Source organism: Panthera leo, chromosome B3 (genome assembly GCF_018350215.1).
Source record: "Panthera leo isolate Ple1 chromosome B3, P.leo_Ple1_pat1.1, whole genome shotgun sequence".
Classification (NCBI taxonomy): domain Eukaryota; kingdom Metazoa; phylum Chordata; class Mammalia; order Carnivora; family Felidae; genus Panthera; species Panthera leo.
Genome location: NC_056684.1, coordinates 31,318,390 through 31,344,520, shown reverse-complemented (window position 1 = coordinate 31,344,520; position 26,131 = coordinate 31,318,390). Strand labels below are relative to the sequence as shown.

The window sequence follows — 26,131 nt, the reverse complement described above, 5'->3', positions numbered from 1 at the left end:
ACCAATAGTCTCAGGAAGGGGTTTGGCCCCTCCTAGACCAGCCAGAACAGGGTGGCCAGATGCAGAATCGCAGAATCTTAACTGTCCCCTCATCACTGGAGCAGCTCCATTCAGGGTCCGTAGGCCACCCCCATCCTCCGAAGTCCACAAGACATTAGGACCGGTGTTGTCTGAAAATGTCATTTTTATTTAAAGCACAAAAATTGAGACATAACATATACATTTATACATGAAGAAAAAAACACCAGAAAGTTTACAAAACCTTGGTCACTGCCACTATCATTCAGTGGCTCTGGGGCTGGTGAGCTGGCCGTTTGCAGGCTGCCTCGGGATGGGATCCAGGTTCCAGAGGCAGGCAATTGGCCAGCTTTTTGAGAGGTTCCCTCAGTCCACACACCCACCCCTACAGCCTTTGGAGGACAGGGTACAGGTTTTACCTGGGGACTCCCAGGTGCCCATCACACTGACACACCTGAGGAATCCCCAGGAACAGTGAAAGGTGACCTAGGTTCTACTCAGGGTATGGAGCCTGGAACCCTCAGAAAAAATGGCTCATCAGTCCAGCATGAAGGGGTACAGTTCTGGACTGATTCTTCCTGCCCTCCCTAAGAGTCATACAGACGACTTATTGCTGATAGTGGAAGGCAGAGTAGAGTAGAATCTGAGGCCATGGTAAAGGGCTGCTATCCCTCAGGAGGAGAGGAAATCAAACAAACAGGGCCAAACCACACCAGTACAACCAGACTCCACCCTCCTAGAAAACTGCCAAAGGCTGGGCAAGACAACTTGGGGCCAATGTCTTTTATCCCTCCCCTCCCCACCCCACTCCCACATCCCAACAATCCCATTGCACATTCAGTAAGTCTAAAAAGGGAAGAGCTCAGAGAGGGCCCCAGAGGGCACAGGCGCTGCCCATACCAGGAAGGTGCAGGGGGCACTAAAGGTCTATGAATCTGTGAGAAACGTTAAGGCAGGGAAGAGCCTGGGGCGACCACGCCAGAGGCTCTGGAAGCCCAGAGACCACCCCAGAGTGATCTGGGGAACAGAGCCTGCCATCCACCTGGACTGCAGTTCACCTAAAGGGCAGCCCTTGGGAGACTACCCCAAGCCTGGGAGGGAAGGAAAGGAAGGACTGTGGAAGCCACAGGCTTTTTGTGTGGAGCCATATTTGGGCCAGGCCTGCTAGGGGAGAAGTGAAGTCCCAGGACCCTGGAGAAGTAAGACTCCACCTGGGATGGGCCCAGGTCAGTGGCTGATCCCAAGTACGTACGTGTATGTGCGTGGGTACGGGGAAGTGAACTTCAGTCCCACAGCTTCGAATCCTACCAAACTACCACCAGAGAAGGAAAGACTGTTTTGTTTTGTTTTTGTTTTTGTTTTTTTCCTGTTATGTAAAAAATAAGTCCCTGTCCCTCCCTCCCCTTCTCGAGCAGAACGGAGAGCTGGTTGCTGAGGAAGGAGGAAGAACTCCGGCAAGACCCTCCCCCGGTCTGTGCTGGGCATAACCACTGTTTAAGGCACCCACGGAAAGTGCAGCTAGAAGGCAGGCAAGAGAAAAGGCTGGGGCAGAGGAAGGACAGTCAGGGGGACTAGTTCCCCTGGAAGGCTCCTCGGGCAGCATTTGAGGCAGCGCTGCGGAAGGTCCTGTTGCTGAAGATGCCCTGGGAAAACTCCTCCTGGGCCTGCTGGAAACTGGCCCCCGTCCGGCGGTATAGGGAGTGCACCTGGGGAAAGAGGCTGGGGTGAGAAGGCCGCCCTGGAGTCCCACCTGACCTCCCATCCAGAGCCTTGGTGACAGCCGCTGGACCTCTGGGACCCGGGAAGCCCAAATGCTCTAGTGATGGGCTCGAGGCAAAGGCAGGAGAGGGGTGCCGGCTTCCTTGGGCTGCTGTTGGGCCAGCACCCAGCACTCACCCGCTTCAGAAGGAAGAGTGAGAGCACGGCACATAGGGTGAAGAAGCCAGCCACCACCATCATGATGATTGACACAGCCAAGTGGTCTTTCTTCAGTGTAGACAGGGCTGCGATCCAACCACTGCAAAGGGAGGAGGCGGCCAGAAGGGACACAGTGGGAATGGGCCCCAGAGGTCCCTGTGAGGTGTTCTTCTCTAAGTGGCCGCTGTATGCTGACCAGCCACCACCCAGGCACCTCCCTCCAGCACAGAGCCCAGGGGGCCACGAGCCCTTGGCCTGGGAGAGGCCAGGCCTCTGTGAAGGCTGAAGGGAAGGGCCCCACACAGCCCTCACAGTCAGGAGTAGCATGGGGGAGGGCCTTTTCCTGCTCTTCTAGGGGACGTGGAAAGCCTGGCTGCTTGCTTCCAAGGCCCCCCTCTGGGAAGGAGGACCACTGGCCAAGCCATCGCATTCATCCTGTCACCTCAGCTCCTCCTGCTGGGGCCCAGGGCAGCCCCTCTGCCTCCAGCATCACCTTCCTGGCCCCAGTGTCCTTATCTATAAAAGGGGATATCCTCACACTGCCTGAATTAAATAAGAACTTACCACAAAGCCACAGTTCTCAAAATAGTGCAGTACTGGTATAAGGACAGACATACAGATCAATGGAATAGAACTGAGAGTCCAGAAACAAACTGATAATTCTATCATCAACTGATTTTTGACAGGGATGCCAAGACCAGTAAATGGGGAAAGAATCCACATGGAAAACAATGAAGCTGGTCCTTCACTTCAACCATACGCAAAAATTAACTCCAGATGGATCAGAGACCTGGGGCGCCTGGGTGGCTCAGTCGGTTAAGCGGCTGATTCTTGGTCTTGACTCAGGTCACGATCTCATGATTCAGGAGTTTGAGCCCTGCGTTGGGCTCTGTGTTGGCGGTGCAGAGCCTGCTTGAGATTCTGTCTCTCCCTCTCTCTGCCCCTTCCCGGCTCCCTCTCTCTCTCAAAATAAATAAACTTTACGGGGCGCCTGGGTGGCTCAGTCGGTTAAGCATCCGACTTCAGCTCAGGTCATGATCTCACAGTCTGTGGGTTCGAGCCCCGCATCGGGCTCTGTGCTGACAGCTCAGAGCCTGGAGCCTGCTTCCAATTCTGTGTCTCCCTCTCTCTCTCTGCCCCTCCCCTGCTCATGCTCTGTCTCTCTCTGTCGCAAAAATAAAAAAAAAAAAACATTAAAAAACAAACAAACAAAAGGGGCGCCTGGGTGGCTCAGTGGGTTGAGCGTCTGACTTCAGCTCAGGTCATGACCTCATGTTGAGTTCGAGCCCCGCGTCAGGCTCTGTACTGACAGTTCAGAGCCTGGAGCCTGCTTCAGATTCTGTGTCTCCCTCTCTCTCTGCCCTCCCTGCTCATGCTCTCTCTCTGTCTCTCAAAAATAAATAAATGTAAAAAAAAAAATTTTTTTTTTAAAAACAAAAAACTTTGTGCGTCAAAGGACACTATCACAAGAATGAGAAAAATAATACACAGGGGGGAGAAAATGTGTTCACTACATATCTGATACGGAGCTGGTATCCAGACTATATAAAGAAGTCAACAACAAAAAGACAGCCCAATTACTAGAGAAAGACTTGAATAGACATTTCTCCAAAGATACACAAATGGCCAACATCATTAGTCATTCAGGAAATGTCAATCAAAAAACAGTGAGGGGGTGCCTGGGTGGCTCAGTTGGTTAAGTGCCAACTTCGGCTCAGGTCATGATCTCAAGGTCCATGGGTTTGAGCCCTGTGTTGGGCTCCATGCTGACAGCTCAGAGCCTGGAGCCTGCTTCAGATTCCATGTCTCCCTTTCTCTGCCCCTCCCCAACCCGTGCTGTCTCTCTCAAAAATAAATGTTAAAGTTTAAAAACAAAAACAAAACAAAACAAAAAACAGTGAGGTATCTTACCTCTAGGCTGGGAAAAAAACCAAACCAAACCAGAGTTGGTGAGAATGTGGAAAAACCAGAGCCCTCACACACCACCATGTGTGTACAGACATGGTACAGACTTGTACATGTACAGAATGGTACAGACTTCCATCTGACCCCGCAATTCCACTCCTACGTACATACTCAAAAGAACTGAAAATAGGTGTTCAACAGCTCGTACAAAAACGTTCATAGCAGCAGTATTCACAACAGCAAAAAGGTGGAAAAACCCCAGGGTCTATCAATTGATGAGTGCATAAGCAGATGGATGGGATATGATTCAGCCATAAAAAGGGATGAAATACTAATCCATGTTACAACATGAGCCTTAAAAACATTATGCTGAGGGGCGCCTGGGTGGCTCAGTCGGTTAAGCGTCCGACTTCGGCTCAGGTCACGATCTCGCGGTCCGTGGGTTCGAGCCCCGCGTCGGGCTCTGTGCTGACCGCTCGGAGCCTGGAGCCTGTTTCAGATTCTGTGTCTCCCTCTCTCTCTGCCCCTCCCCCGCTCATGCTCTGTCTCTCTCTGTCTCAAAAATAAATAAACATTAAAAAAAACTTAAAAAAATTTTAAAAAAGAAAAAAACATTATGCTGAGAGAAGCCAAACACAAAAAGCCACCTACTGTATGGTTCCATTTATATGAAATGTCCAGAATAGGCTGATCCAGAGACAGACAGCAGCTTAACAGCTGCCAGGGGCTCGGGGAAGGAGGGATTAAGTATGGCGTTTTCCTTTGGGGTGATATAGCGTTTCCTGGAACTAGACAGTAGTGAGGGCTGCACAACACTGTGGATCTACTACACACCACTGAATGTTCTGCTTTAAGACGGTTTAAGTAGTAAATAAAACAAATGTTATGGGTATTTCACAATCAGTAACAAGAAAGGAGGATTACATCCACCCAGCTGTGGGGGGCCGGAGGGGAGGTGAGGAAGGCACTGGGAAACTGGGGGCTGCAGGGCTCGAGAGGGAAGCCCAGGCAGGTCATGGGGGCAGGGGGGCGGCGGAGGGGAGTCTGGACCAGAACTCAAGCCTTCTGACTCCGAGTCTAGAAGCAAACAGCAGTTAGGCCACAGCCTGTCTTCCAGGATCTCACTAAGAGTAGTGAGTAATGAAACCGGGTCACCAATCAAAGAGAAAAGGGCCAGATTAGAAACAGCAAGGTGAGGGGCGCCCGGGTGGCTCAGTTAAGCATCCAACTTCAGCTCAGGTCATGATCTCACCATTACTGAATTCGAGCCCCAGGTCGGACTCTGTGCTGGTAGCTCAGAGCCTGGAGCCTCCTTTGGACTCTGTGACTCCCTCTCTCTCTGTCCCTCCCCTGCTCACTCTCTGTCTCTTAAAAAATAAATAAACGTTAAAAAAAAAAATTTTTTTTTAAAAAAGAAACAGCAAGGTGAGAGGGAAGAGGGGTGGTGGGAGGGCAGCGGGGACGTGCTCGGAGTGCAAGGTGAGTCAGCCCCTCCCTCCTCTCTGGATCAGCTGCACTGGAGGAAGGGGACCAAAATAGTGCAGCCCTTCCAGGCCCAGGCTTTCAGCCAAGCGTCAGCCTGACCATTCTGTGATGTTCCCTGTGCACTGGGGCGGAAAGGAAAACATCAGCCATCAGGTTTTCTTTCTAAGGCTAATTCTGAACTGAGGACTACAGCGCCCAGGAAACTCAAGCCAGTTATACGCTCAAAGCAAGAAGGAGGCAATCCAGGAGAGAGGCTAGGGCTCCATCTCCTGACATTACAGGGCCTCTGGGAAAAGTCACAGCACAGAGTGTGCAAAAGCCAGGGCATCTGTCAGCAGCTGCCCAAATCCAAGAGCTTGTCTGGGGCCTGGAGAAGTAGCCCTAGCCTCTGGGAGGGCGTGGCCGGAGAAAAGGAATAAATGCAGTCCTCCATAGGACTTAGGCCAGGTAGCCTAAGGACTCAGGGCAAGTCCACTTACAACGCCCCAGAAAGTGGTAGATGAGGCAAGGCAGTGAGTTGGTGAGCGGTGAAGAACTGGGGGCGGTGCACGGAGGCAGATGCAAGTCCACCCAACCCCTCTCCCGGCTAGGGTAGAAGACGGGTCATCTGCGAGGGCCCTCTGGCAATGAGGATAGCAGAGCGAGAGAGGCCAAGCCACCTCTAAAATGTAATTCCATCGTGCTGCCCCAGGTCTCACCTGTCCCCCAGGCCAGGGATGCCAACCAGTTGGATGATGTAGATCCCTATTTGACAAAAAAATACGAAGAAGAATACAAAGAAGCTGAAAGAGTTGTCAGACCTGTGGAGAGAGGGGGAAATCCAAAGTCACAAGAGGGCTTGGGGCTCATTCCTCAGGTTCCTCACTTGGCATGGCATCGGTCCTCATTAGGAGCCAGGAGGCAGGATGGGAGCACAGACAGCTCCAGGGGACCAGCCACATTGTCCATAAGGACACAGACACCCACAACCATAATCAAAACAGGCTTGCCCCTCCTTGCCTTCCAGTTTAAGGGGTCAATGCTTGACCCCTTACTCAAAGAGCTAATAAAGTTGCTCACTCAAAAAAACAATAACAGTCCATTTCCTGGTGTATGTGTTTGCATTTCATAGAAGGCAAGGAAATCTAAGCCAAAGGTATAAATATCTAATAATAAAACTGTAGGCCTGGGTGGAAGAAAAGGTATTTGGGGAGCACAGAACCCTAGACCAGACCTCCAGCTCCATGTCCTTGAGGGCTAGAATAGATTGAGGCCGCAGGTCTCCTCTGCAGAGTACATGGGAGGGTTCAGCCATTGCCCCCCAACTTCCCGGGGCCTGATAGGCTCCCAGGCCTGAAAGCATCAACTCCGAGGCACAACTGCACAAGCCCTAGGGGTCTGTGAGGTAGCTCCACTCAGGTCCACAGTATTTATTCTAGGTCAACTGCTTTGGCACTCAGCAGGCTCAAGAGAGCCTGGAGTGATAAGCCATGGAGAGCTTATCAAAGTCAGACTTTCTGAGAGTAGCTAATGCTTCAGAAGGGGGTTGAGCAGCCCCTCCCTCTACCCAGCATCTGAAATCCTAATGCACCAGACAGAATGGGAGCAGTGAGAACACAGGGAAGAGCTGCAGACCCCTCCCTAGATCTCCCATGCCTAACCCAAGGACAGTGTCCAGAGCAGACCCCAGGCACAACAACTTAGGAAAATGGCTCCTGATCCGTGTCTGCTCTCACTGTGGGTGGGAATGGGAAAGTGGATTTCCCCACCAACCTATTCTGCTCTAAGACTAGGATGGGGCCCCTAGGCTTAAGGCCCTTGGCCTGCTACCTGGGATGCCAGTCATACACTTGACCCCTTGTCCAAGCCCCACTCACCTGAAGGCTTTATAGATGGGTCGGTACCAACACAGGAAGGCACAGGGGGTGAAGATGATAAACCACAGGATCGAAAGGCCAAAGTTCACTCCGTTGGTGCTGTCAACTAAGAACCAGGCGAGGCAGGCAAGCAGGTTCAGAAACAGAGTCACCGAGTGCACTGGAGATGGGGAGGAGAGAGAGATATGGGCTCGTGCCAAGGTGACTGAAGGATTCCCAGGCATGGTGAACCACCCCCTGGGAGGACATGAGGTCCATACAGTGAGGGGAGCTGCAGAAATACTACAGGACCTTCGTCTGCACCTAGGTGCAGTGAGCTCCCAGATCCTGATTTTCTGGGGCAGCAAAACCAGGGACCAAACCACGTTCCTAAGAGGTGAAGGGACGGCCCAGATATATGATGGGGGTGGGGAGTGGCAGTGAAAGGAAGGTGCAGACTCAAGGGCTGATCCTTGAGGGAAAGAAGCCCTTGGAGACTCCTGTCCCTGTCCCTAGATGGCCCACACTGGAGCTACAGGGAGCAGCTGGGCTACTTGTGTAGAGGGAGGCCTTCACCTAAGGGTGGCCTTTTAATGCAACGAGCCCCACAGGAACTCTGAAGCCTCCCATTAGTCTCACTCTACGTGATCCATGGTGTGAACTGGCCCTTCTGGGGAGGTTCCCAGCACAGGGAGTAGACTGTGGAGGGCCAATTAGGGGGGCAGAAGGTAACTTCTACCCCGGCCCAGCACTGAGGAAGGTTGGAGTCTGCGGGGAGGAGCAGCCAGAGCACAGAAAGGGCCCTGGAGTCACACCTCATTTCACCCGTAAGCTCAAGAGGGCCGGGGCGGGACTCACACATCCAGAGATAGTAGAGCATCTTGCATATCCGCTGGTAGTCAGCAGGGATTTCTACCGAGAAATCCTGATAGAAGCAGGGCTTGACAGGGCACCAGAAGGGCAGGGGCGGCCAGTTGTTCTCTCTCACTGTGTAGAAAGACGCGACGAGGTGAGGCCCAGCCTCCACAGCAGCATGGCAGGGTGCACACTCCAGCAGTTTACGGGCCAAACCAGGGCTCCAGAAGGGCACCGGCAAGTGGGGCTCAGGGTCTCCATGGGTGGGGAGTGGGATGGGAAAAGGGTGATGGGACACGAACACACACAAGCCTGCTCCAAGGTTAACAGATCCCAAATGCACTGACAAACAGAGCAAAATGGCCTGTGTGATTATTTTTATGAACAACCAACCCATAAGCACAAGGGGTCATCTTCGTGAAGATGAAGGGGAATTGCAGGACCAGTGTCCCTACTTCAGCAAAAATTTCAGGACTGGGAAGGAGTGCAGAAATAACCACACCCGCTAGGTCCACACTGCAGGTCTCCTGGCCCCCATCTCCCTGCCCTGCCTGGCACTAGCACCAGGGCTGCTCTAAGATGATCAAAAGCCCGACAGGGGTCCAGGGCTGCCCCAGGACAAGCAGGCTCAGGAAGAGCTCCCGTGCCAGGCCTGGCAGCCCAGGGCCCGGCAGCCTCCTTTACCATGTAAGTTGGCCACAGTGTTCTGTAGCTCCCGCTCCTTGCGCTCCAGCTCGGCTGCTTTCCTGTCCAGTTCTTCCTGCTGCCGGAGCAGGCTCGCCTGGGCTGCGGAGGCCACGGCCTGGGGGGCACGGAAGTGGAGCAGCCGGACACGGGAGACAGAGGGGCAATGTCAGTCGTCAGTGTGAGCAGAAAGTCAGAAGGGCCTTGCCCCATGCAGGGAGAGACAGTCCCAGCTCCATGCTGTCTTGGGTACCAGAGACCACAGACAGGCCAAGGTGACCTGTCTCCTACTGCCTGGACACCACCTCTGTCCCCTTAGCCGTTAACCAGCCTTAATCTGGGATCAGGGATGAAGGGGAGACCCCTGAGCTGGAGATGAGAGAACATTCCCCCATTCTGGAATGCAGGCAAAGTTCAGTTACACTGACCTCTGGGGTAACAGCGAAGGGAAAACGGCATCACAAGAGACTAAGCTGTAGCCAGAAACCCAGAGAGCTGCACCTCATCTGAAGAGCCTGGAGGGTGTGTGTGCACAGGGGAAACAGTGCAACCTGCTAGCAGTGAGTGCGGAGGGGACACGTGAGGACAGATCACGTGCACCTGGAGCCTCATGGATCCATATTTAAGTACCACCCCACCACACCCCCAGGAGCTGACCCTTTGAGGTCCACCTGAAAATGTGACCGGCTACACCCCAGCGCAGCCCCCTAGGCTTGGCCCTGCTCTGCCCGGCTTTGATGACGTGCGGAGTCCAAGCTTCATCCCCTGTCCAGAAAGAGCCTCTGAGTGAGGCACCTAGGGAACGTAAGGCCAAGCAGAGCTGGCCCTGGCGTTTCAGCCCAGGGCCCCACTCCTTCCAGGGGCTACAGCTGTTGGGGCCTGGTTATTCCCGAAGTCTACAGTCGTTTTAGGAAACAGGTATCAGACCAGTCACCTCGCAGAACGGTAAGCCAGACATATGTGTATATATGTGTGCGCGCGTGCACGCGCGCATGTGCACACACACACCCTCGCTCTCTCACTCTCTCCAAAAGGCGTTCTCCAAAGAGCCAAGGCTGACTTTAGCAGGTCAATTTCAGGCACTGGGGGCCAAAGCAGGACCAGAATGGACGATCCTGGACCATGCTGAACATCTCAGCCTTCCCTCCCAAGTCTGGTCAGAAGGCGAGAGCCTCTTGGGGCCCACGAGAGCCCAAAGCCCGGCTTGGGCCTTGCCCTCCCTCATGCTCATCTACACTTCGCCTACCTTCGGAAGCTTTTGCATGTAGCTGTGTCTGAGAATACTATCTCCTCCTAGTAGCATCTGCCTCTCTGAGAGCTCGCTCACTGCCAGGAATCTGGTAGGCAGGAACCTGCTGGCCTGTCTACGCAGGAGCTGCAACATACAACTCCACTGTGGGTCACGTTCATTGGGGTGGTGAGGCGCACGGGGCAGGACGGCGAGGTGATGGGGAGTCGAGTGTCAGACACAAAGCAGACAAGATTCACGGTATTTGGTGAAGGGACAAAGGAAAATAGGAAGGAAGGCAGAAATAAAAGAGGCTAAAAAAAGAAAAGAGAGAGAGACAGAGGGAGGGAGGACAGGAGAATGGATGAATGGATGGATAGATTGATTGATTCGGGGCCCTGAGTGAGAGGACAAACCAAAGGCCCCACGAGGATCCAGAATGGCACAACAGAGGCAAATGCTCTCTCTGAAGGCACCAACGACCCTAGCCTGGTTATTGTTTGGTGGTGGTAATGGGGTGGGGGTGAGGATATAGGCTGGCTGAGCAGACCCTCCATGTGCAAGTGACCAGCTCCAAAGAGATTATCAAAAGGGCCCTTAAAGGGCAGCCAGGAATTAAGGTCCTCTGTCCACCTCCTCCCCCAATCTCAGGGCTCAGCTACTGGTGCTACCCTCTCAGGAAAAAAGAGGCAAAGGGATTTTTGTCAACAGTACCTGGGGGGTTGGCTGGGTTGGTTCCACTGAGGGCTGGAGAACCGCCGGCTGTGAGGGCCCAGGGAGCTGTGTGACAGGAACTGTTGTCGCTGCATTTGTCTGCGTGGGACACACCAAAGGAGGCAGATGAGTAGGGCTCCACTAGTTGGCCACACGGGGGCAGACCCACAGTGGGGTGAGTGCTGTGCCCCTGCCTGTGAAGGACATTCCCTCTGGGGCAGGCCTCAGCCTGGCCCTGCAGATTCTTAGCCTTTGAGCCTCATGCTCTGGGCAATGTGATGCTTCACCTGGCCCCCCTGGCCTTGCTGGAGCCACAGCTTCTCAGCGCTGTCCTGTCCTCTTCACGGAGGGGCCCAGATGACAAATCCCAAGGGGAGAACTGCTGACTTCTTCATCCTTATCCCCACCCCAAGTTCACGTTAGGACTGCAGTTTCTCAGAGCTGTCTCTGCCTCTGCCAAGGCTCCTTGCCTCAGAAACCTGGCACCACCCACGGGACCCAGGGACTCAGAAAGAGGGCATGCTCACCAACCTCGGAGAAGGGGTTGAATTCAGCCAGGCCACCTTGCGGGGCATTGGTCAGCTGGGTCACGGAGGGATCCTGCAAAGGTAAAAAGCAAAACAAACAAAAACAGCCATGAGCCACTGGAGAGAAGAGAGAACCATCTCTTGGCCCCTCCCAGGCCAGCAGGCCTCAGGGATACAGGGCTGAGGTGAGGCCCTTCCTGGTGGCCTGAAAAGCCTCTCCAGAAAGGGTCCTCTGCCCAGCCCCTGCCACACCAGAGCTGCAACCTCTTCTCCCTTTCTGGGAAAGGAGTTCAGCCCCAATGACTTCCCAGAAGAGACCTAGAGCAAGCTTTACATTCTGAGACCTCAAAACAGACACTACCATGTCCTTGTTGTGCCCTTTACAGATTCAAAAGAGTTTACAGTATTTACCTCCGGGGACTGAGTAGTTTGGGGGGGAGGGAGTGCGTGGTAGGAATACTCACTTTTTAATTTATAACCTTGCTGTACTGTTTTATTATTTTACAGAAAGCATTTATTCCTATTTATTTTAAGAAGTTTATTTATTTATTTTGAGAGAGGGACAGCACGCAAGTGGGGAAGGAGCAGAGAGAGAGAGGGAGAAAGAGAATCCCAAGCAAGCTCTGCACCAGCAATGCACAGCCCAATGAGGGGCTCGAACTTGCACACTACAATATCATGACCTGAGCCAAAGTTGGACACTTAACTGACTGAGCCACTCAGGTGCCCCTTATTATTTTTTTTTTAAGCTCATTTATTTATTTTAAGAGGGGGAGAGACAGAGAGAGTGGGCTTGTGCCCGCACACACAGGGAGAGGCAGAGAGAGAGAATCCCAAGCAGGCTCTGTACTGTTAGTGCAGAGCCTGACATGGGGCTCAAACTCACAAACCATGAGATCATGAACTAAACCGAAATCAAGAGTCGGACACTTAACCGACTGAGCCACTCAGGCACACTCTCCTCTTATTTTTTAAAGGATGGTTTAAGGTTCTGGAACAAAAACACACTGCGGGCTGCCAGTACTGATTTTGTTAAATCAGGCACACTTGCTAAGAACAGAGGCATGAAGGGCTCAGATGAAAAGCGGAGAGAATGTTTTTGGGTTCATTTTTTTTTCCCCTCAAGAAAATGCAAAAATGTCCTTCAGAACGCAGTCTTTCCCTGAGTCTTCAATTTTCCCTTCTCCATCTGACCTCTTCCAAGGCCAGCCCTCCCGCCTAGGGCCTGCACAGCACTTCCTGTCATCTCCTCCACCGAGCACCTCCCTGATGGCCTGGGGCCACTTGGCCTCATGTCACCCCCTCCCAGCACTCCATCATCCTTTCCCCTTCCCTGTACGTAATAGGTAATAGCTCAAGTCCAGCTCCACAGCGATGCCTGGGCTCTGGGAGGAGCAGCTGTGAAGGCTGGGCACACCACGGCTGGACTCTGCCAAGACCCAGGTTACAAGGCCTCCCCTAGGCCCCGCTCTGTGTACCTAACCCCCATCCCTCACTTCTGGTCCACAGGCTCCCATCCTGCTGTCCTGGCCTCACCTCCACCAAGAATCCACAGACTGGATTCTCAAACACAATATTAACATTAGACAGACCCTCAGGGAACAACCCCCTCAATTCTTTAGATGTGGAAACAGATCCTACTGTGGTGCCGTTCTTGTCCCAGGTCTCAAGATGGCTGGCTCCCTCTTCTGTACATTCACAGAATGTCAGCAGTGAGCATGTTCTCTGATGTTTTTCACACATACTAACTCTCATCTTCCCACCTGAGTCTCCAGTTCCTGAAGAGTGAGACTGTGGCTGGCTGGCCCCTGGGCCCAGAGCCCCAACTCACTTCTCTCTAGACGTACCTCATCTCTGGACCCCCACCCAATTTCCTCCGCAAGGAGGCAATGTGGCTATGTCCATTCTGCTGGACAGCATTCCTGCCCGGTGGCCCCTGAAACTTAAAGGGACAAGGTGAGGTTCAGAAGGCCACCTGAGATGGAGGAACTGGCCTTGAGGTTATTTATTGGCTGAATGATTTCTCCCAGAATTACTGGGCTCACTTTCCACAAGGAAGATCTGGAGCTCAGGTTCCATTCCCCTTTCTGACTCAGCAAACACCAAGCCACAGCACAGTGAGTGAGCTGAAGTCACTGAAATCAGATCCACCATGCAAGGAACTGGTTACCTGAGTGTGTGTCACAGGACAGAAGACAGAGGGGTGGCTCTGGTAGCTGTTTCGGGCGCTGACCCACATGTCTGGCTGAGGTGCGTGCATTTAACAGGCAACCTTCAGACCCATGCAGAGATGTCATTTTCTTTACCAAGGTCAGCCAGAAGAGGATTCTGGGGGTGGGCAAGCTGACTACACTGTCCATAGTGATCTCTCCTTTTTCTAAAGTCTTAAAGCTTGGTCCTTTACCCCTCACCAGACTTGCCATAAACAAATACTGTCTCCACCAGCATGCTGTAACCTCCACAGCCAGATGCTTCTCTCTCAAGTTCATACTTCTGGCTCCTAGTGCTTGCGGAAGGGCCGATGCAGAGCAGAAAGTCAAACAGTATTTGACAGTATGTGCCACATGCTCTCCTCTACTTTCTCTGGGTGATACTGCCCCAAAGCTGGAGGGTACCTGCATCACTGTGGCAGCCCCAGGGCCCACAAGCACCCTGCCTCGGAAGACGGTCCTGGAACATTCTGGGAGACCTGGGTGCTTTCTGAAAGATGAGAAGCTCAGGCCTGGTGAAAGAGGAAGGGAGCTGACATTTACTGAGTGTCCTTATACAATGATGCGATTTTGAAGTTCTAGTCACCCCAGAACCGGCCACTGTGTCGAGTTGTCAGAAAAGAAGGTTCTACCAGCTTTCCTCAACCTGGTTCTTCAAAAGAATTAAGGCCCAGTGCCCTAAGGCATCCACTGTCTGAAATGACTTGACTTCTCTCCTGTGCATCTAGAATAATCCTGGTTCTATTCCATCCTTGAAAGAACAGAGATAAATCGTCACTTCAACCAGCTTCTGAACCCTGTGGCTCAGCTGAGGTGTCCCCTCATTCAACCTCATGACCACCCCGTGAGGGATGTCTTTTTAGATTGCAGCTGGAGAAAGCCCCGCCTCAGAGAGGGGAAGTGGCTTGTCCAAGATCCCAGGGGTGGTAGCTGAGCCAGATTCTGAATTCAAGTTGTCTGTATCCAGGGACACGAGTGGGCAAGGTGAGGGTCTACCTTGTTCAGCAGTGTACCCCCAAAGCCTGGGGCACTTGACAAACGGAAGGTGCTCAATGTGTGGTTGAATGAATGAAGCCCCCTCCTGAGGAACACTGACGGGACACCATGAGTGACCAAGACAACTACTTCTGCTCAGTTTTTTATTCCTGGACTTCAGGGAAGTCCTTGGGGGAACACCTGTGTTAGGAGACATGCAGCGAGTCTTGCACTAAGGACCACACTGACTGGTCTGAATGAAGACCCTCAGCTTCTACTCTGAGTCACAAGTAACGAGTCAACAGCAGCAAGCTTCTTTCCCACTAAGCATCAGCTGGCTCGGAAGTGGGTCAAGTAGTCATTTCAAAGGATGGCGAGAGCTAAGTTTCACCTACAGAGAGGTAACCCAAAACCCCCCTGGTACACAAAGGACTGAGCCTGGCTAATGCCCTTTACTGAATATATAACAAAAAAAATGCTCCTGCACTCGGTTCTTTTCACTCTGGGAAGAGTCACAAACAGTGTGAGTGACAAACCAAGATCAACAGGATGCAGCTCTTGACCTTCTGGAGCGGATGACTGTCGCAGAGACACGTGCACATAGTACAAGAGCCCAGGGCAGAGTGAAAAAGAGGGGAAGGGAGGCCAGGGAGCGGAGGAGAGGCTCACCACTGCTGGGGCAGGGGAACCCTTCGTGTGGCTGGGGTGTGAGGACCCAGAGGAAAAGAGGCAGGCGCTGGAGCTCTGCCGGGAAGGGCCTTGAAAAACACATTCGTTTCCAGTTTGGCAATCACTTTCCATGTCACAGGTGTCGGCTGTGCTTGAGCTGTGACTCTTTCTTGCTTTCGCCTCCTACACTCCACCCAAGCTCCCAGTGTGGGGTTTATTTCAGGCTCCAAATAAACACATTAAATAAATACCTCATGAGCTAAAAAAACTCGGCCATTCTCTCTGGGAGGCAGAGTTACCAATACTTTGGAACTCTTGGGAAGTCCTATTTGCTTTGGAGACAAGGCTGTGTGTCATAGGACAAAAGAGAGCAATCATCCCCCAACCAAGTGGCTAGGTCCCAAGTAAAAAGAGCCACAGATAACCTCGGTACTCTCTTACCTGAAAATCCATCCTAAGGAAATATGACACAAATATGTAAAAATCTGTACCTACAAAGAGATTTATTGCACCAGTGCTTACAATAGGAGGTAAAAAATCAGGAAATGACTTAACTGTCCAACGACAGTGAGTCCAAGAATGTTTTGGTACACATCCCCTCAATGGCCTGAACAGCCATTAAAAATCACAGCTATGGGGCACCTGCGTGGCTCAGTTGGTTAAGCGTCCAACTCTCAGTTTTGGCTAAGGTCATAATCTCTCAGTTTGTGAGTTCAAGCCCCACATCGGGCTCCGTGCTGACAGAATGGGCTTGCTTGGATTCTCTCTCTGCCCCTACCACCCCTCTCCAAATAAATAAATAAACTTTATTTTTAAAATAAATAAATAACCACAGCTATAAACATAGAGCAGCAATATGGAAAAGACTTTGTTATATGAATACCACATAACAATTTTGTCAAAAGCATTCATGTGAAAAGAGACTGGCAGGAAAACACATCAGAACAACAATGGTTGCAAAAGACTGGCAGAAATACAAATGATCTATTTTGTCTTCTGAATTTTCCACAATGTGATGTTATTTTTACCTTAAAAGCACACATACCCACACATTTTTAAAAAGAGCCTGAGGACCCATCAAATGAGCAACGTGCACCCAGGCCTCTCTCCTTGCCACAGCAGTGATGGACACAGTGGCCCAGAAAAGTGAGGCTGACCCACCTGGCCTGGCGCCCGAGGCCCTCCCGGACCTGGTGCCAGCACCCCTGGCAGCAGCCTGTCCTTGGTCAAACTGAGACACTTGTCATCTCCTTCCACCTTCGTTTACTCCCTAGGCGAACCGTCCCACGCCAAGTGCGGGGCTAGGACCCTGACCAAAAAGCCTTGGTTCCTGCCCTCAAGAAGTGGACAGGACAGAGAACAAGAAGCCAAGGCAGGAAGTGACAGCACGTGACTAGTGCAGGGCCAGGGCCGATGGGAGGGCTTCACAGAGGAGGGAGGGACTAAGCTGTCTGGGAGTCAGGGTAGGCTTCACGGAGATGGCACCTGAGTTGCATCCTGAGAGAGGACAAAAGTTTAGCAAGAACTAAGGAGGGAGGCAAGAGCAGCACTGTGGGGCGCCTGGGTGCCTCAGTCAGTTAAGCACCTGGCTCAGGTCATGATCTTACAGTTTGTGGGTTCAAGCCCCACACTGGGCTCTGCACTGATGACACAGAACCTGCGTGAGATTCTGGCTCTCCTCTCTGCCCCTCACCTGCTTGTGCTTTCTCTCAAAATAAATGAATAAACATTAAAAAAAAAAAAAAAAAGCAACATGTGCAAAGGCAAACACACCTCTATGTGTTCAGGGCACAGGATGTGGGGCAACTCAATAGGGTGGAGGCCGGAATTCACCCAAGACAGGAGGACAAAGGACACAGAAGTTTATTGAAAACACTGCAAGGGAGCAGCGGGCAGGACAGCAAAGGAGAGACTGTCAAGAGGCAGTGCTGGGGGCTGGAGTTATGGGGGGAAGGTGAGGAGGTATGGGAATGCACAAAATATTCCTTTTCGGTACCTGTAGCCAATTGTCAGTAGTCCATTGGTCAGCCAGGACTAATGGCTATTTTGAGGTGGGTCGCCTAATGAGCCTGTTTGCATACAGCCCAGTGGTCACTCTGGGCCCTTTTACCTTACTCAGGTTTCCACCACTGAGGTCTGTTGCTGAAAAGTGGCCTCTATGCAGAAGGTTCCGGGGGCCGTGCAGTGAAGAGAGACAGAAGCCAGGAGTGCCAAGGAACCAGCCTGAACAAAGGGTTGGCCAGACAGCAGGAGTTTGGACTCCACCCATGAGAGGTGGAGGACAACTAGAGACTGTCATCTCTGCCACGGTGAGGAGAGCACAGTGAGAGGGGAGGGAGGACTGGCCGGGGCCACAGTCCACAGGGGTGATGGTGAGGACTGAACTAAAAGCATGATAACTGGGGGTGGAGAAGAGGCGACAGACTCCAGAGGCCCTGCTCAGGTAGATGCCACGGGCTCAGCCACTCTCTAGGGCAAGAAAGGGGGAGGGGAAGGGAAGTTGAGGAACTCAGTGGCTAACTTGGGTGACCGGGGAACAGTGCCACCCCTGAGCAAGATTAGTGATCACGGGAGAGGAACAGGCTTTTCAGGAGCGGGTGTGTGAAAGCAGGTGCCCCATGTTTGTTTTTTTAAAGTAGGCTCCATGCCCAAAGTGGGACTTCAACTCACGACCCTGAGAGCAAGAGTTTCAAGGCACCTGTGTGGCTTAGTTGGTTAAGCATCTAATTCTTGATTTCAGCTCAGGTCATGATCTCATGGTTTCTGAGATCGAGCCCCAAGTCAGGCCCTGCACTGACAGTGAGGTGCCTGCTTGGGATTCATTCTCTCTCTCTCTCTCTCTCTCTCTCTGCCCCGCCCCTGCTCATGCTTGCTTGCTCATGTGTGTGCTGTCTCTCCCTCTCTCAAAATAAATAAATAAACTTAAAAAAAAAAAAAAAAAGAATTGCATGTTCTTAAAAAAAAAAAGAAAAGGGTTGCATGCCCTACTAATGGAGCCAGCCAGGAGCCCCTAGAGCAGCTCTAGATCTGGGATCACTGGGATGTGGATGCTATTCTGAAGCCGCAGTGAAAGACGAATTTAGTTGCCTCCATTGTGACCTCACGCTTTCTAGTTGGGTTCTTCTTTCCAGTTGGTCTCTGCGCTCAGGCTGAAGACCCTAAGGGCAGAGCATCCCCTGATGAGAACAGGGAACTGAAATTACCCCCTCAAGCAACAAGAACTGCCCTGAGCCAGCAAGGCCCCACACCTGACTGACTCCAAGACTATGCTCGACTTGACCTTCACTGCCCACCTACATGTACACACCCACCACTGTCCCACATTTTCCTTATATAAACCTGAAGTATTTTCGGCACTTTGGAGACAGTCTGAGCTGCTAGTCCGCCGTCTTCCCGGTGTTGGTCTTGCTGAAATAAACTCCTTTCTTGTTCCACCACTGCTCGTCTCTCTGCCTCTGGATTCTGTCAGCGGCCAGTGGCCGAACCTGGTCTGTATGGGACCCCTGTGCACCTTGGCTATAGTGTAAATGGAAAACCTTACTCAGAGAGGTATACAGTGAGAACAAAGTCAAAGGACAGAACTGCAGCCTTCACAGCCTCAAAACAGGTGGAAGGAGGTGAGCGCCCCAGTGTTAAAGAGGCTGAGGGCAGAGAGAAGTACAGGAGAGACTGCCAGGCGAGCGAGTGTGCCACAAGCAGCAGACGTGTCCCAGGCCAGTGGCCAGAGAGGTGGCAGGCTCTAAGAGGGAGGAGGCGCCTGGGGCTGCGGGGCCACAGTATGCACAAGTGCCTTTTGCTTCTTGGTGCTCTGTCACCTGAAATATGAAATATCCTCTCTTCCCATCCGCTCTCGGCCTGAGCCTTTCTACCAAAGGACTCTGCTCTTCCTCCTCAGATCCCTCATAGTTCCTTCTGCCAAGTTTCGAATGCCTTCATCATACCCACGGTGTGTTATCATTGAACAGCTAGCATTTCTTGGCTCTCCTGCCAGATCAGAAGCGCTGGCAGGCCGTGGGCTCATTTACCTCAATCTCCTGCACAGGCCCTTGGAGCAGCAGGAGCTCAGTGATGTGCATAAATGTGTAGGCACCTCAAAGGAGCACTGCTGGGCGGGTCACACCTTGGTAATGTGCACTGGCACTCTTCTCTGAAAGAGTGGCAAGGACCCCTTGTTTGTCCTGGTTAAATATTACCATTTCTCTGAACACAGGATTATCCTGCTCCAAGTAGCTCCAAAGAAAACTTAACAGAATTGTAGGGTTAAAGTCCAGCTGTGTCTCTGACCAAGTGCTTTTGAATCACCCAGCCTGGCTCCAGGTGCCAGCCATAAAGGCAGGGAGATAACTCCCATCCCCTTTACCCTCACCCCCACCCCCCGGATCTGGCAGCTGTCTGGACTCAAACTATATGAACTTCACCATTTTCAAATTTCTTGAGACAATGCTCCTGTTCCACAGGAAAGTTCTAACAGGTCCATCTGGTGGTTGTAAGAATTCCCAAAGCTATAGTCAAGCTGGAGCCCACCCTCTCTGGGAAGTGTCTGTGCAGGGAACTTTGTTCGCACCCAAATCACGTTTCTGCCACCACTTTCTCCTCCCACAGGAGAGAAAAGTTTTAAATCCTCGGGAAGCAGCCACACCACCGAGATTATCTTTTAACTGCAAGGAGGCAATGTGTGAAAGTGATATTCTGCGATCTGGCAACTCATGGCACTGAAAGGCCTTCTCTGTTCAGCACCACCAGCTAGTTCACACACCCCACCGCCCCCCCCCCCCGCCCCCCCCTCCGCCGCCTTGAAGAAATGCCCAGTAGGAAAGCAGCCCCAGCACTGGTCTGGGTGACCTGCTTGTTAGCTAAGCGCTGAAAACTCAAATGGGCACGATGCCCACCTTTAGCCCTCTACTTCTTCACCACCTGACAAGACTGCCTGAGAAATTTTGGGGATCAGACATGCTGGAATCGGTCCATAGTAGGACCCGAAGATCCAGAGAGTACAAAGCAGATGCATCATAATAAGCACAGGAATTAGGGAGTGCCAGGGGGAGGTTGTGAAATCGGCAACACTTGGCTTGCAGTTTCCTGCTTCCGCCTGGAAGTTTGGTAAAACCTCTGCTGCACTCTTGTGACAACTTTGCATTCACAGCTCTTCCTTTGCAGGAAGTTTGCTAAGAATCTCAAGTATAACTCCACACAGAGAAGAGGTCATATAAGCCCACACCCACATTGCAGGGCGGGGAGGTGGGTGGAAGTAGGAGGTGGATAAAAAACAAGGGTAAAGGAGTCAATTTAAAGGCACACCAGAAGTTGCAGGGCATATCACAAGAGTTAGCAGAAAAAGGATTCCATGGTTGGATAACTGAGAAATTCTGGGTCAGATCAACTTGTGCTAGGGGTGCCTGGGTGGCTCAGTCGGTTGGGCATCCGACTTCGGCTCAGGTCATGATCTCACAGTTTGCGGGTTCGAGCCCCACGTTGGGCTCTGTGCTGACAGCTCAGAGCCTGGAGCTTGCTTTGGATTCTGTCTCCTTCTCTCTCTGCCCCTCCCCACTTGGGCTCTCTCTGTCTCTCAAAAATAAATAAATGAAACAAAAAAAAATTTTTAATTAAAAAAAAGTTGAGCAAATGTCTTTATTGCAGGATTGCTCAGAGCCTTTAACAAACAAGTCTTGCCAATCTTTAAGAAAAAAACAGTGATTCCCAAAATTGTTTGACCACATAACCCTGAGCACCTTTCAGGACTGGTTATTACTCAGAACATAACTGCTATAAAGTACTATCCTGGGGCGCCTGGGTGGCTCACTTGATTAGGCGTCCAACTCTTGGTTTCAGCTCAGGTCATGATTTCATGGTTCGTGGGATTGAGACTCGCTTGGGATTCTCTCTCACCCTCTCTCTCTGCCCCTCCCCTGCTTGCACGCACAAGCATGAGCTCTCTCTCTCTCAAACTTGTAAAAAATAAATAAAGTACTATCTTAAAAAGCACAGTATAATCTGTATTATCCCAGCCCCACACACTGGGGAAAAAAACTTGCATAGCTAATACTAATTAGCAAATGGTAAAACTCACTTGGCTAGTACTAATCACCCCTACCAGTACTCTCAAGAATGGGGACAGTGATGACGAAGCTGGCCTAAATAACCCCAACGCAGTTTAAGACCAATATCTGAACTTCAAAAACCTTTAAAACAGCAAGGTCCTGAGAATGAGACCCAGATCTAGGCCCCTTCCCACTGCAAATTAGCTGGTGACTCTGGCAGGTACCATCCTCACTGAGTTCCTGGTTTCCTCCTCTCTAAACCGAGGGGTTAGAATAGATTCCTGAGGATGTTCCCAGCTCCAGTACTCCACCATGGACTCTGAACACTACACTTTCATGAACCACCACGGAGTGATGGAAAGCATGACTCTGCTCTGAAAGCTGGCTAGGTGTGACAGTTTCTGAGTCTGCTGCCTCTCCCCTTGTTTTCTCCTGAGCTCTGTGCTAACACCCTGGGTAAATGAAGCTGGGTTCACACCCAGTCACCCAAGGGCTGCACCCTTCCCATGTCCCAGCCCTGGCAGTCAGGAAAGCAGACACCAGCATCACAAAAAGGGAGGGCAGCTCTCCAGGTGAAAGAGCTTGGGGGGGGGGGGGGGGCATCACGTCCAAAGTTCCTTCTCCCCGAAGAACTGTGCACCAAGAGGAAAAACACGGCCCAGGGTAAGGAGGAGCAGAGTCCCAGCCAGCCAGCTCTTGTCTTCCCACACAGGATTCCCCCACCAGATGTTGTTCTTTACAGGACCACAGCTGCTTCCTGTCCTGCCATATCCTGGAGCTGCCTGATGGACAGACTGTCTCGGTGAATGCAGAAGTTGCTTCTACCACAGTTTGCACAATCATTCCTGGGGCTGGAGATGTGGTTTAAGACTAAGACTTTCAAGCTGCTATTAATCTTGGGCAGCACTCGGGCCAACTATCTCGCCCACTGCTAGCACTGGAGACAAGCTCTCCGCATCTCTGGATGGCTGACTGCTTCTGGCAGACAGCAGCAGACATTTTATTTCCAATTCTGACAGAGGGGGAAAAAAAAGCAAATCATTACACAGAACACACTCCAAAAGACTACTAGATCCCACTCTCTCTGCTCCTCCCCTGCTCATGCTGTGTGTCTCTCTCTCTCAAAAACAAAGATTAAAAAAAAAATTTTTTTTTTTAAATGGGGTGCCTGGGTGGCTCAGTCGGTTAAGCGTCCCACTTCGGCTCAGGTCATGATCTCGCAGTTCGTGGGTTCGAGCCCCGCGTCGGGCTCTGTGCTGACAGGTCAAAGCCTGGAGCCTGCTTCGGATTCTGTGTTTCCTTCTCTCTCTGTTCCTCCCCTGCTCACCCTCTGTCTCTCTCTCAAAAAAAAATAAAGATTAAAAAAATTTTTAAGACTACTAGATCCCAGTGTCATACAGCAGTTCTGTAATTAAACCAAACTGTTACCAGATGACACTGGCAGGGGAAAAAAAATGCAAATGCTTTTTTCTTTACTTAATAGAGATGACTGAATTACATAAGAGACAAGGTCCTTGCAAAGGTCTGTCAAGAAGCATTAAGTTGTAAGAGGAATGTTCAGGATGTTACAAAGACCAAGCTACCAAAATTTGCTTTGAGGGCTCCCTTTGACTAAGTACCTTGAGACCAAGAAAGAAACATAAAATGTTCACTCCCCTGAGAGTGTACAATTATTCCCTTCTAGTCTCCTTTGTCTTTGCACCGACCTTGAAGGAATTCAAGGGGAGAAACCTCACCCTCAAAGTACTTTCCCCACGCCTGCAGGAAACTCTGCAGCTGCCAATGACCAGATAAAGCACAAGCAAGATGAGTTAATGTGCCTAGTAACATACTGACAGAGCAGAAACCTCAGGGCTCATAAATCACCAGTCAGCACAATTAAGCTTCTCTAGAACCGGTTTTGAGCAGACATGAAAAGGAGGCACAGGAGATTTGGAGTTAACAGGAGCCCCAGCCTGTCACTGTGCAAAAGATTACCCCTGGATTACCCCTGTATCCTAGCTCAGAGGCAGAAAGGTTTCCGCTTTAAGTAGGAAGACTTCTTCAGCTATCCTTTGTTCAAAAGGTCAAGCCAGCTCAAAGGTCAGCACATCTCAACTCCCTAGCCAACACACGCGTCCATCAGACCAACATTCCTTGTGTTTCAAGACCCTCAGAGCCCCCTCACTTTTCCTCCCTCCCTAACCAGGGCTCTCTCTCCTGTCTAGCCAAATCCCAGTCCAAAATAGACCCATAGCCAAAGTGTGGAATTCTTTTCAAGTCCGTATTTCAGTGTGCGTCGGTTATCCCCACACCCTCTTCCAACCTTCCTAGCAAATCTCCTAGCAAATCTAGCAAAAAGATTTGCGAGATTTCCTAGCAAATCTCGGTGGGTCTCCTATACCTTGTAGGCTAGTTTGGCTGTTCCGAGAGTGGGGGGGGAGAGTGGAACGTGGCATGTTCCCACATTTCTCTGTCCCACTAGAGGCTTCTACCTCTTCATTATGTTGTTGTCACCCCCCTCTCCTAACGTGACTCAAAGCAGGTGTCTCCCCAAGACTACGGGATGTAGTAGCCACACCTCCCACACAGGTGAAGTCGCTTCTCTCCCCGACCGTATGCTTCCCCAGCAATGTCCGGCCAAAGGGGCTAGCTACATCCGGGGAGCTAGAGGGTCCTACCACTTCTTCCCAGGCTACAGCGTCCCGCCCCTCCGCAGTTCCACCTGCTGCTAGTCCCGCCCCCCAGACACTACGAAAGGCCAGCCCTCAGAGCCCATTCTCCCATTGGGCAGACAGGCCGTCTCCTACGCCACGTCTCTCTGCTCCAGCGAGAGGCCCGGGCGGTGGCCTTTGGCACCGGGGAGAAGTGAGTTGGGGGCTCTACCTGGAAGGGGTTTACGTCCACTGGGTCTGCGAAGGGATTGGTATCGAAGGACGACATGGCGGTCGGGGACTGACCGGCGAGCTCCGCGAGTGCTTCGGCCTCCGGGCACCCAGACCCAGCGGCGCTCTCCGTGCCAACCCTCCACTTCCGGGAGCGAAGCAGCCGTTCTGGCGCAGGCGCAGCACCCTCCCAGAGGGGCGTGGTCCTGACGTCACAGAGGTCCGCCCCGCCCTCCTGCCGAGCCCACTACAGAGCGGCGGGTGGGCATTCCGTTTCCAGGCGCTCCTTTCGTATACCTGTGCCTCAAGGGTCGGGGTGGCTCAGAGGCACGAGAGAGCGGAAGGCGGGGCCGGAACCCTTCCCAGCAGCCTGTTCTCAGCAGCCTCTCGGTCTGATTGCTTCCAAATTTGTCTTGGAAAATTCCCAAGTAAACTCTGTTAAGTGGAGCCGGAAACTTAACCCCTTCATTTCCCTGGAGGGCAAGTTTGGGAAGTCCAACTGGTCCAGACAGGAGAACGAGCCTATTTTGGCCAGAGTGGGGAACGGAATTTCTGACCTGAGAGGACTTAGTCGAGCTAGGAGAGGACTTGGGGTAGGACCCAGCAGGGCAGAGGGGATGTTTTTCGGAAGAACCAACCATGCAGCTATCCCACATGATGGGGTTTTGGGGTGAGGGGGGGTTCAGAGCTGACGGCCAAGAAAGAATTTGGTGCAAAAGGTGATTTTATTAAAGCACCAGACAAGGCCCGTGGGCAGAAAGAGCTGCACTGTGGTTGTGATGGGTAACTGATTATATACCCTCAGGTTTGGAGGGGGTTAGGGATAAAGTCTCTAAGGTATTTTGGAAGCAAGGCTTCTATGATCTTGAGGCCTAGCTGCTGTTAGGAAAACGCCATTTATTACTGTTGAGTAAACCTCAGTCATGAGACCCTTCAGATGTGTATCACGGGGCCATAAGCTTGGAATATGGTCGCCAGCATATATCTTGGGGGAGTTGAGAAAGGAAGTTTCCAAAGGAATTTTTAGCAGTAGACTTACAGGATCAGGGAGGGGGGTGGGGGTGGTCAGGATAATGTTAAGCCAAGATTCCCTTTTGCCCCTAGCAAAGTGTCATCATCAAGGCAGCTGAGTTCCTAGAGGGAGGTCACTCTGCTGGTTTCAAGGACTTGTCAATGGGCTGTATACAGGGAATTTAATCTTTCATTTGCCTTAGTTTCCCACATCACCATGGCAAGTACTTAAACCCCTTTCCTTTATTCTTGGATAGCCAAGAGTGTCCAAGGAATAGCACACAAATTCCACCTGGGGATGGGGGCTGCTATTAGCCTGTACTTTGCTCTCAGCTTGCCTTAATCTCTCTCATCACCACACACATGCTGAGTCCTGACTCTTTTTAGGTCTTGCCCCCTGCTGTCAAGTTTTATCGTTTTAGAGATGAGGATCCCTGAGCCCAGAGACAGGTTTAGGACCTGCTCTGGGATTTGACTCAGGGCATCGAGCATGTGTTAGTGAATGAGGAATTTCAGCAATAGAGCCATCAGCCATGGGGGAGATGGCCGATTCACTTCTCACTACCCTTATTTCTTCACACTTTCTGCTTTGTTCATCTTTGCTGCCACCAAATCCAGCCACTGTCATTCCTTCCCCTGGACTGGTACAGGGCTGCTAATTGGTCTACTGTTGTTCATGTTGTTACCCGAGATCTCTTTAAAGAGGACAAAATAGGGGCACCTGGGTGGCTCCGTCAGTTAAGTGTTGGACTTCAGCTCAGGTCATGATCTTGAAGTTCGTGAGTTTGAGCCCTGCATCAGGCTCTGCTGACAGCACAGAGCCTGGAACCTGCTTTGAATTCTGTGTCTTCCTCTTTCCCTGCTCCTTCCCCTATTCATGCTCTGTCTCTTTATTATAAATAAATAAATAAACAAACAAAATATTATTATACAAATATTCCTCTAAAACAATATCATATTATTATAAGCGTTTCTGCTTAAAGTCATTCACTTATTTTCCATAAAGGCCCAAGTTCTTGGTGTGGCCTCTAGGTCCTATAGGATCTGCCCCCAACTATTATTCCCACTCCTTCCCGTGCCCACCCTCATGCATTCGGGCCTTTCTAGTGGCTTTTCAGTTTCTCAAACATTCCTTGTTTCCTCCTGCCTGCGGGCCTTTGCCCATGATGTTCCCTCTTCCTGGTATGCTCTTTAGT

General features: G+C 51.5%; 2 protein-coding genes across 3 annotated transcripts in view; one reads left to right on the top strand and one right to left on the bottom strand.

Moving 5' to 3' along the window:
* Nucleotides 1-168: 168 nt before the first annotated feature.
* Nucleotides 169-24,208, bottom strand: SCAMP2 (secretory carrier membrane protein 2). 2 transcript variants are annotated; one of them, XM_042941402.1, is made up of 10 exons: nucleotides 23,926-24,208; nucleotides 11,173-11,241; nucleotides 10,642-10,740; nucleotides 9,946-10,074; nucleotides 8,700-8,817; nucleotides 8,019-8,147; nucleotides 7,182-7,341; nucleotides 6,024-6,125; nucleotides 1,915-2,035; nucleotides 169-1,724 (listed from the first exon to the last, which is right to left on the bottom strand). In XM_042941402.1, exons 1-10 carry the CDS (start codon nucleotides 23,980-23,982, stop codon nucleotides 1,590-1,592), a joined length of 1,119 nt encoding a protein of 372 aa, XP_042797336.1. In that variant the 5' UTR covers nucleotides 23,983-24,208; the 3' UTR covers nucleotides 169-1,589. The 2 variants fall into 2 exon arrangements, with proteins under 2 accessions (XP_042797336.1, XP_042797337.1); XM_042941403.1 differs by lacking the exon at nucleotides 9,946-10,074 and having other exon boundaries at nucleotides 170-1,724; nucleotides 23,926-24,192.
* MPI (mannose phosphate isomerase) overlaps nucleotides 23,823-26,131 on the top strand; it is a 14,710-nt gene continuing 12,401 nt past the window's right edge. The window contains exon 1 of the mRNA XM_042941401.1: nucleotides 23,823-23,907. The gene's annotated coding sequence lies outside the window, so the exon portion shown is untranslated. The remainder of the gene's footprint in view (nucleotides 23,908-26,131) is intronic.

What these genes read in the sequence shown, in the direction of transcription:
- SCAMP2 (XM_042941402.1), bottom strand. Translation starts at nt 23,982, where the DNA reads ATGTCGTCCTTCGATACCAATCCCTTCGCAGACCCAGTGGACGTAAAC. An exon ending in CACTGTGGCCAACTTACATG is followed by an intron (nt 8,148 to 8,699) that starts GTAAAGGAGGCT and finishes CTTTCTACACAG; the next exon opens with TGAGAGAGAACAACTGGCCG. An exon ending in GCTCTACTATCTCTGGATGT is followed by an intron (nt 7,342 to 8,018) that starts GTGAGTCCCGCC and finishes CCCCATCTCCAG; the next exon opens with TGCACTCGGTGACTCTGTTT.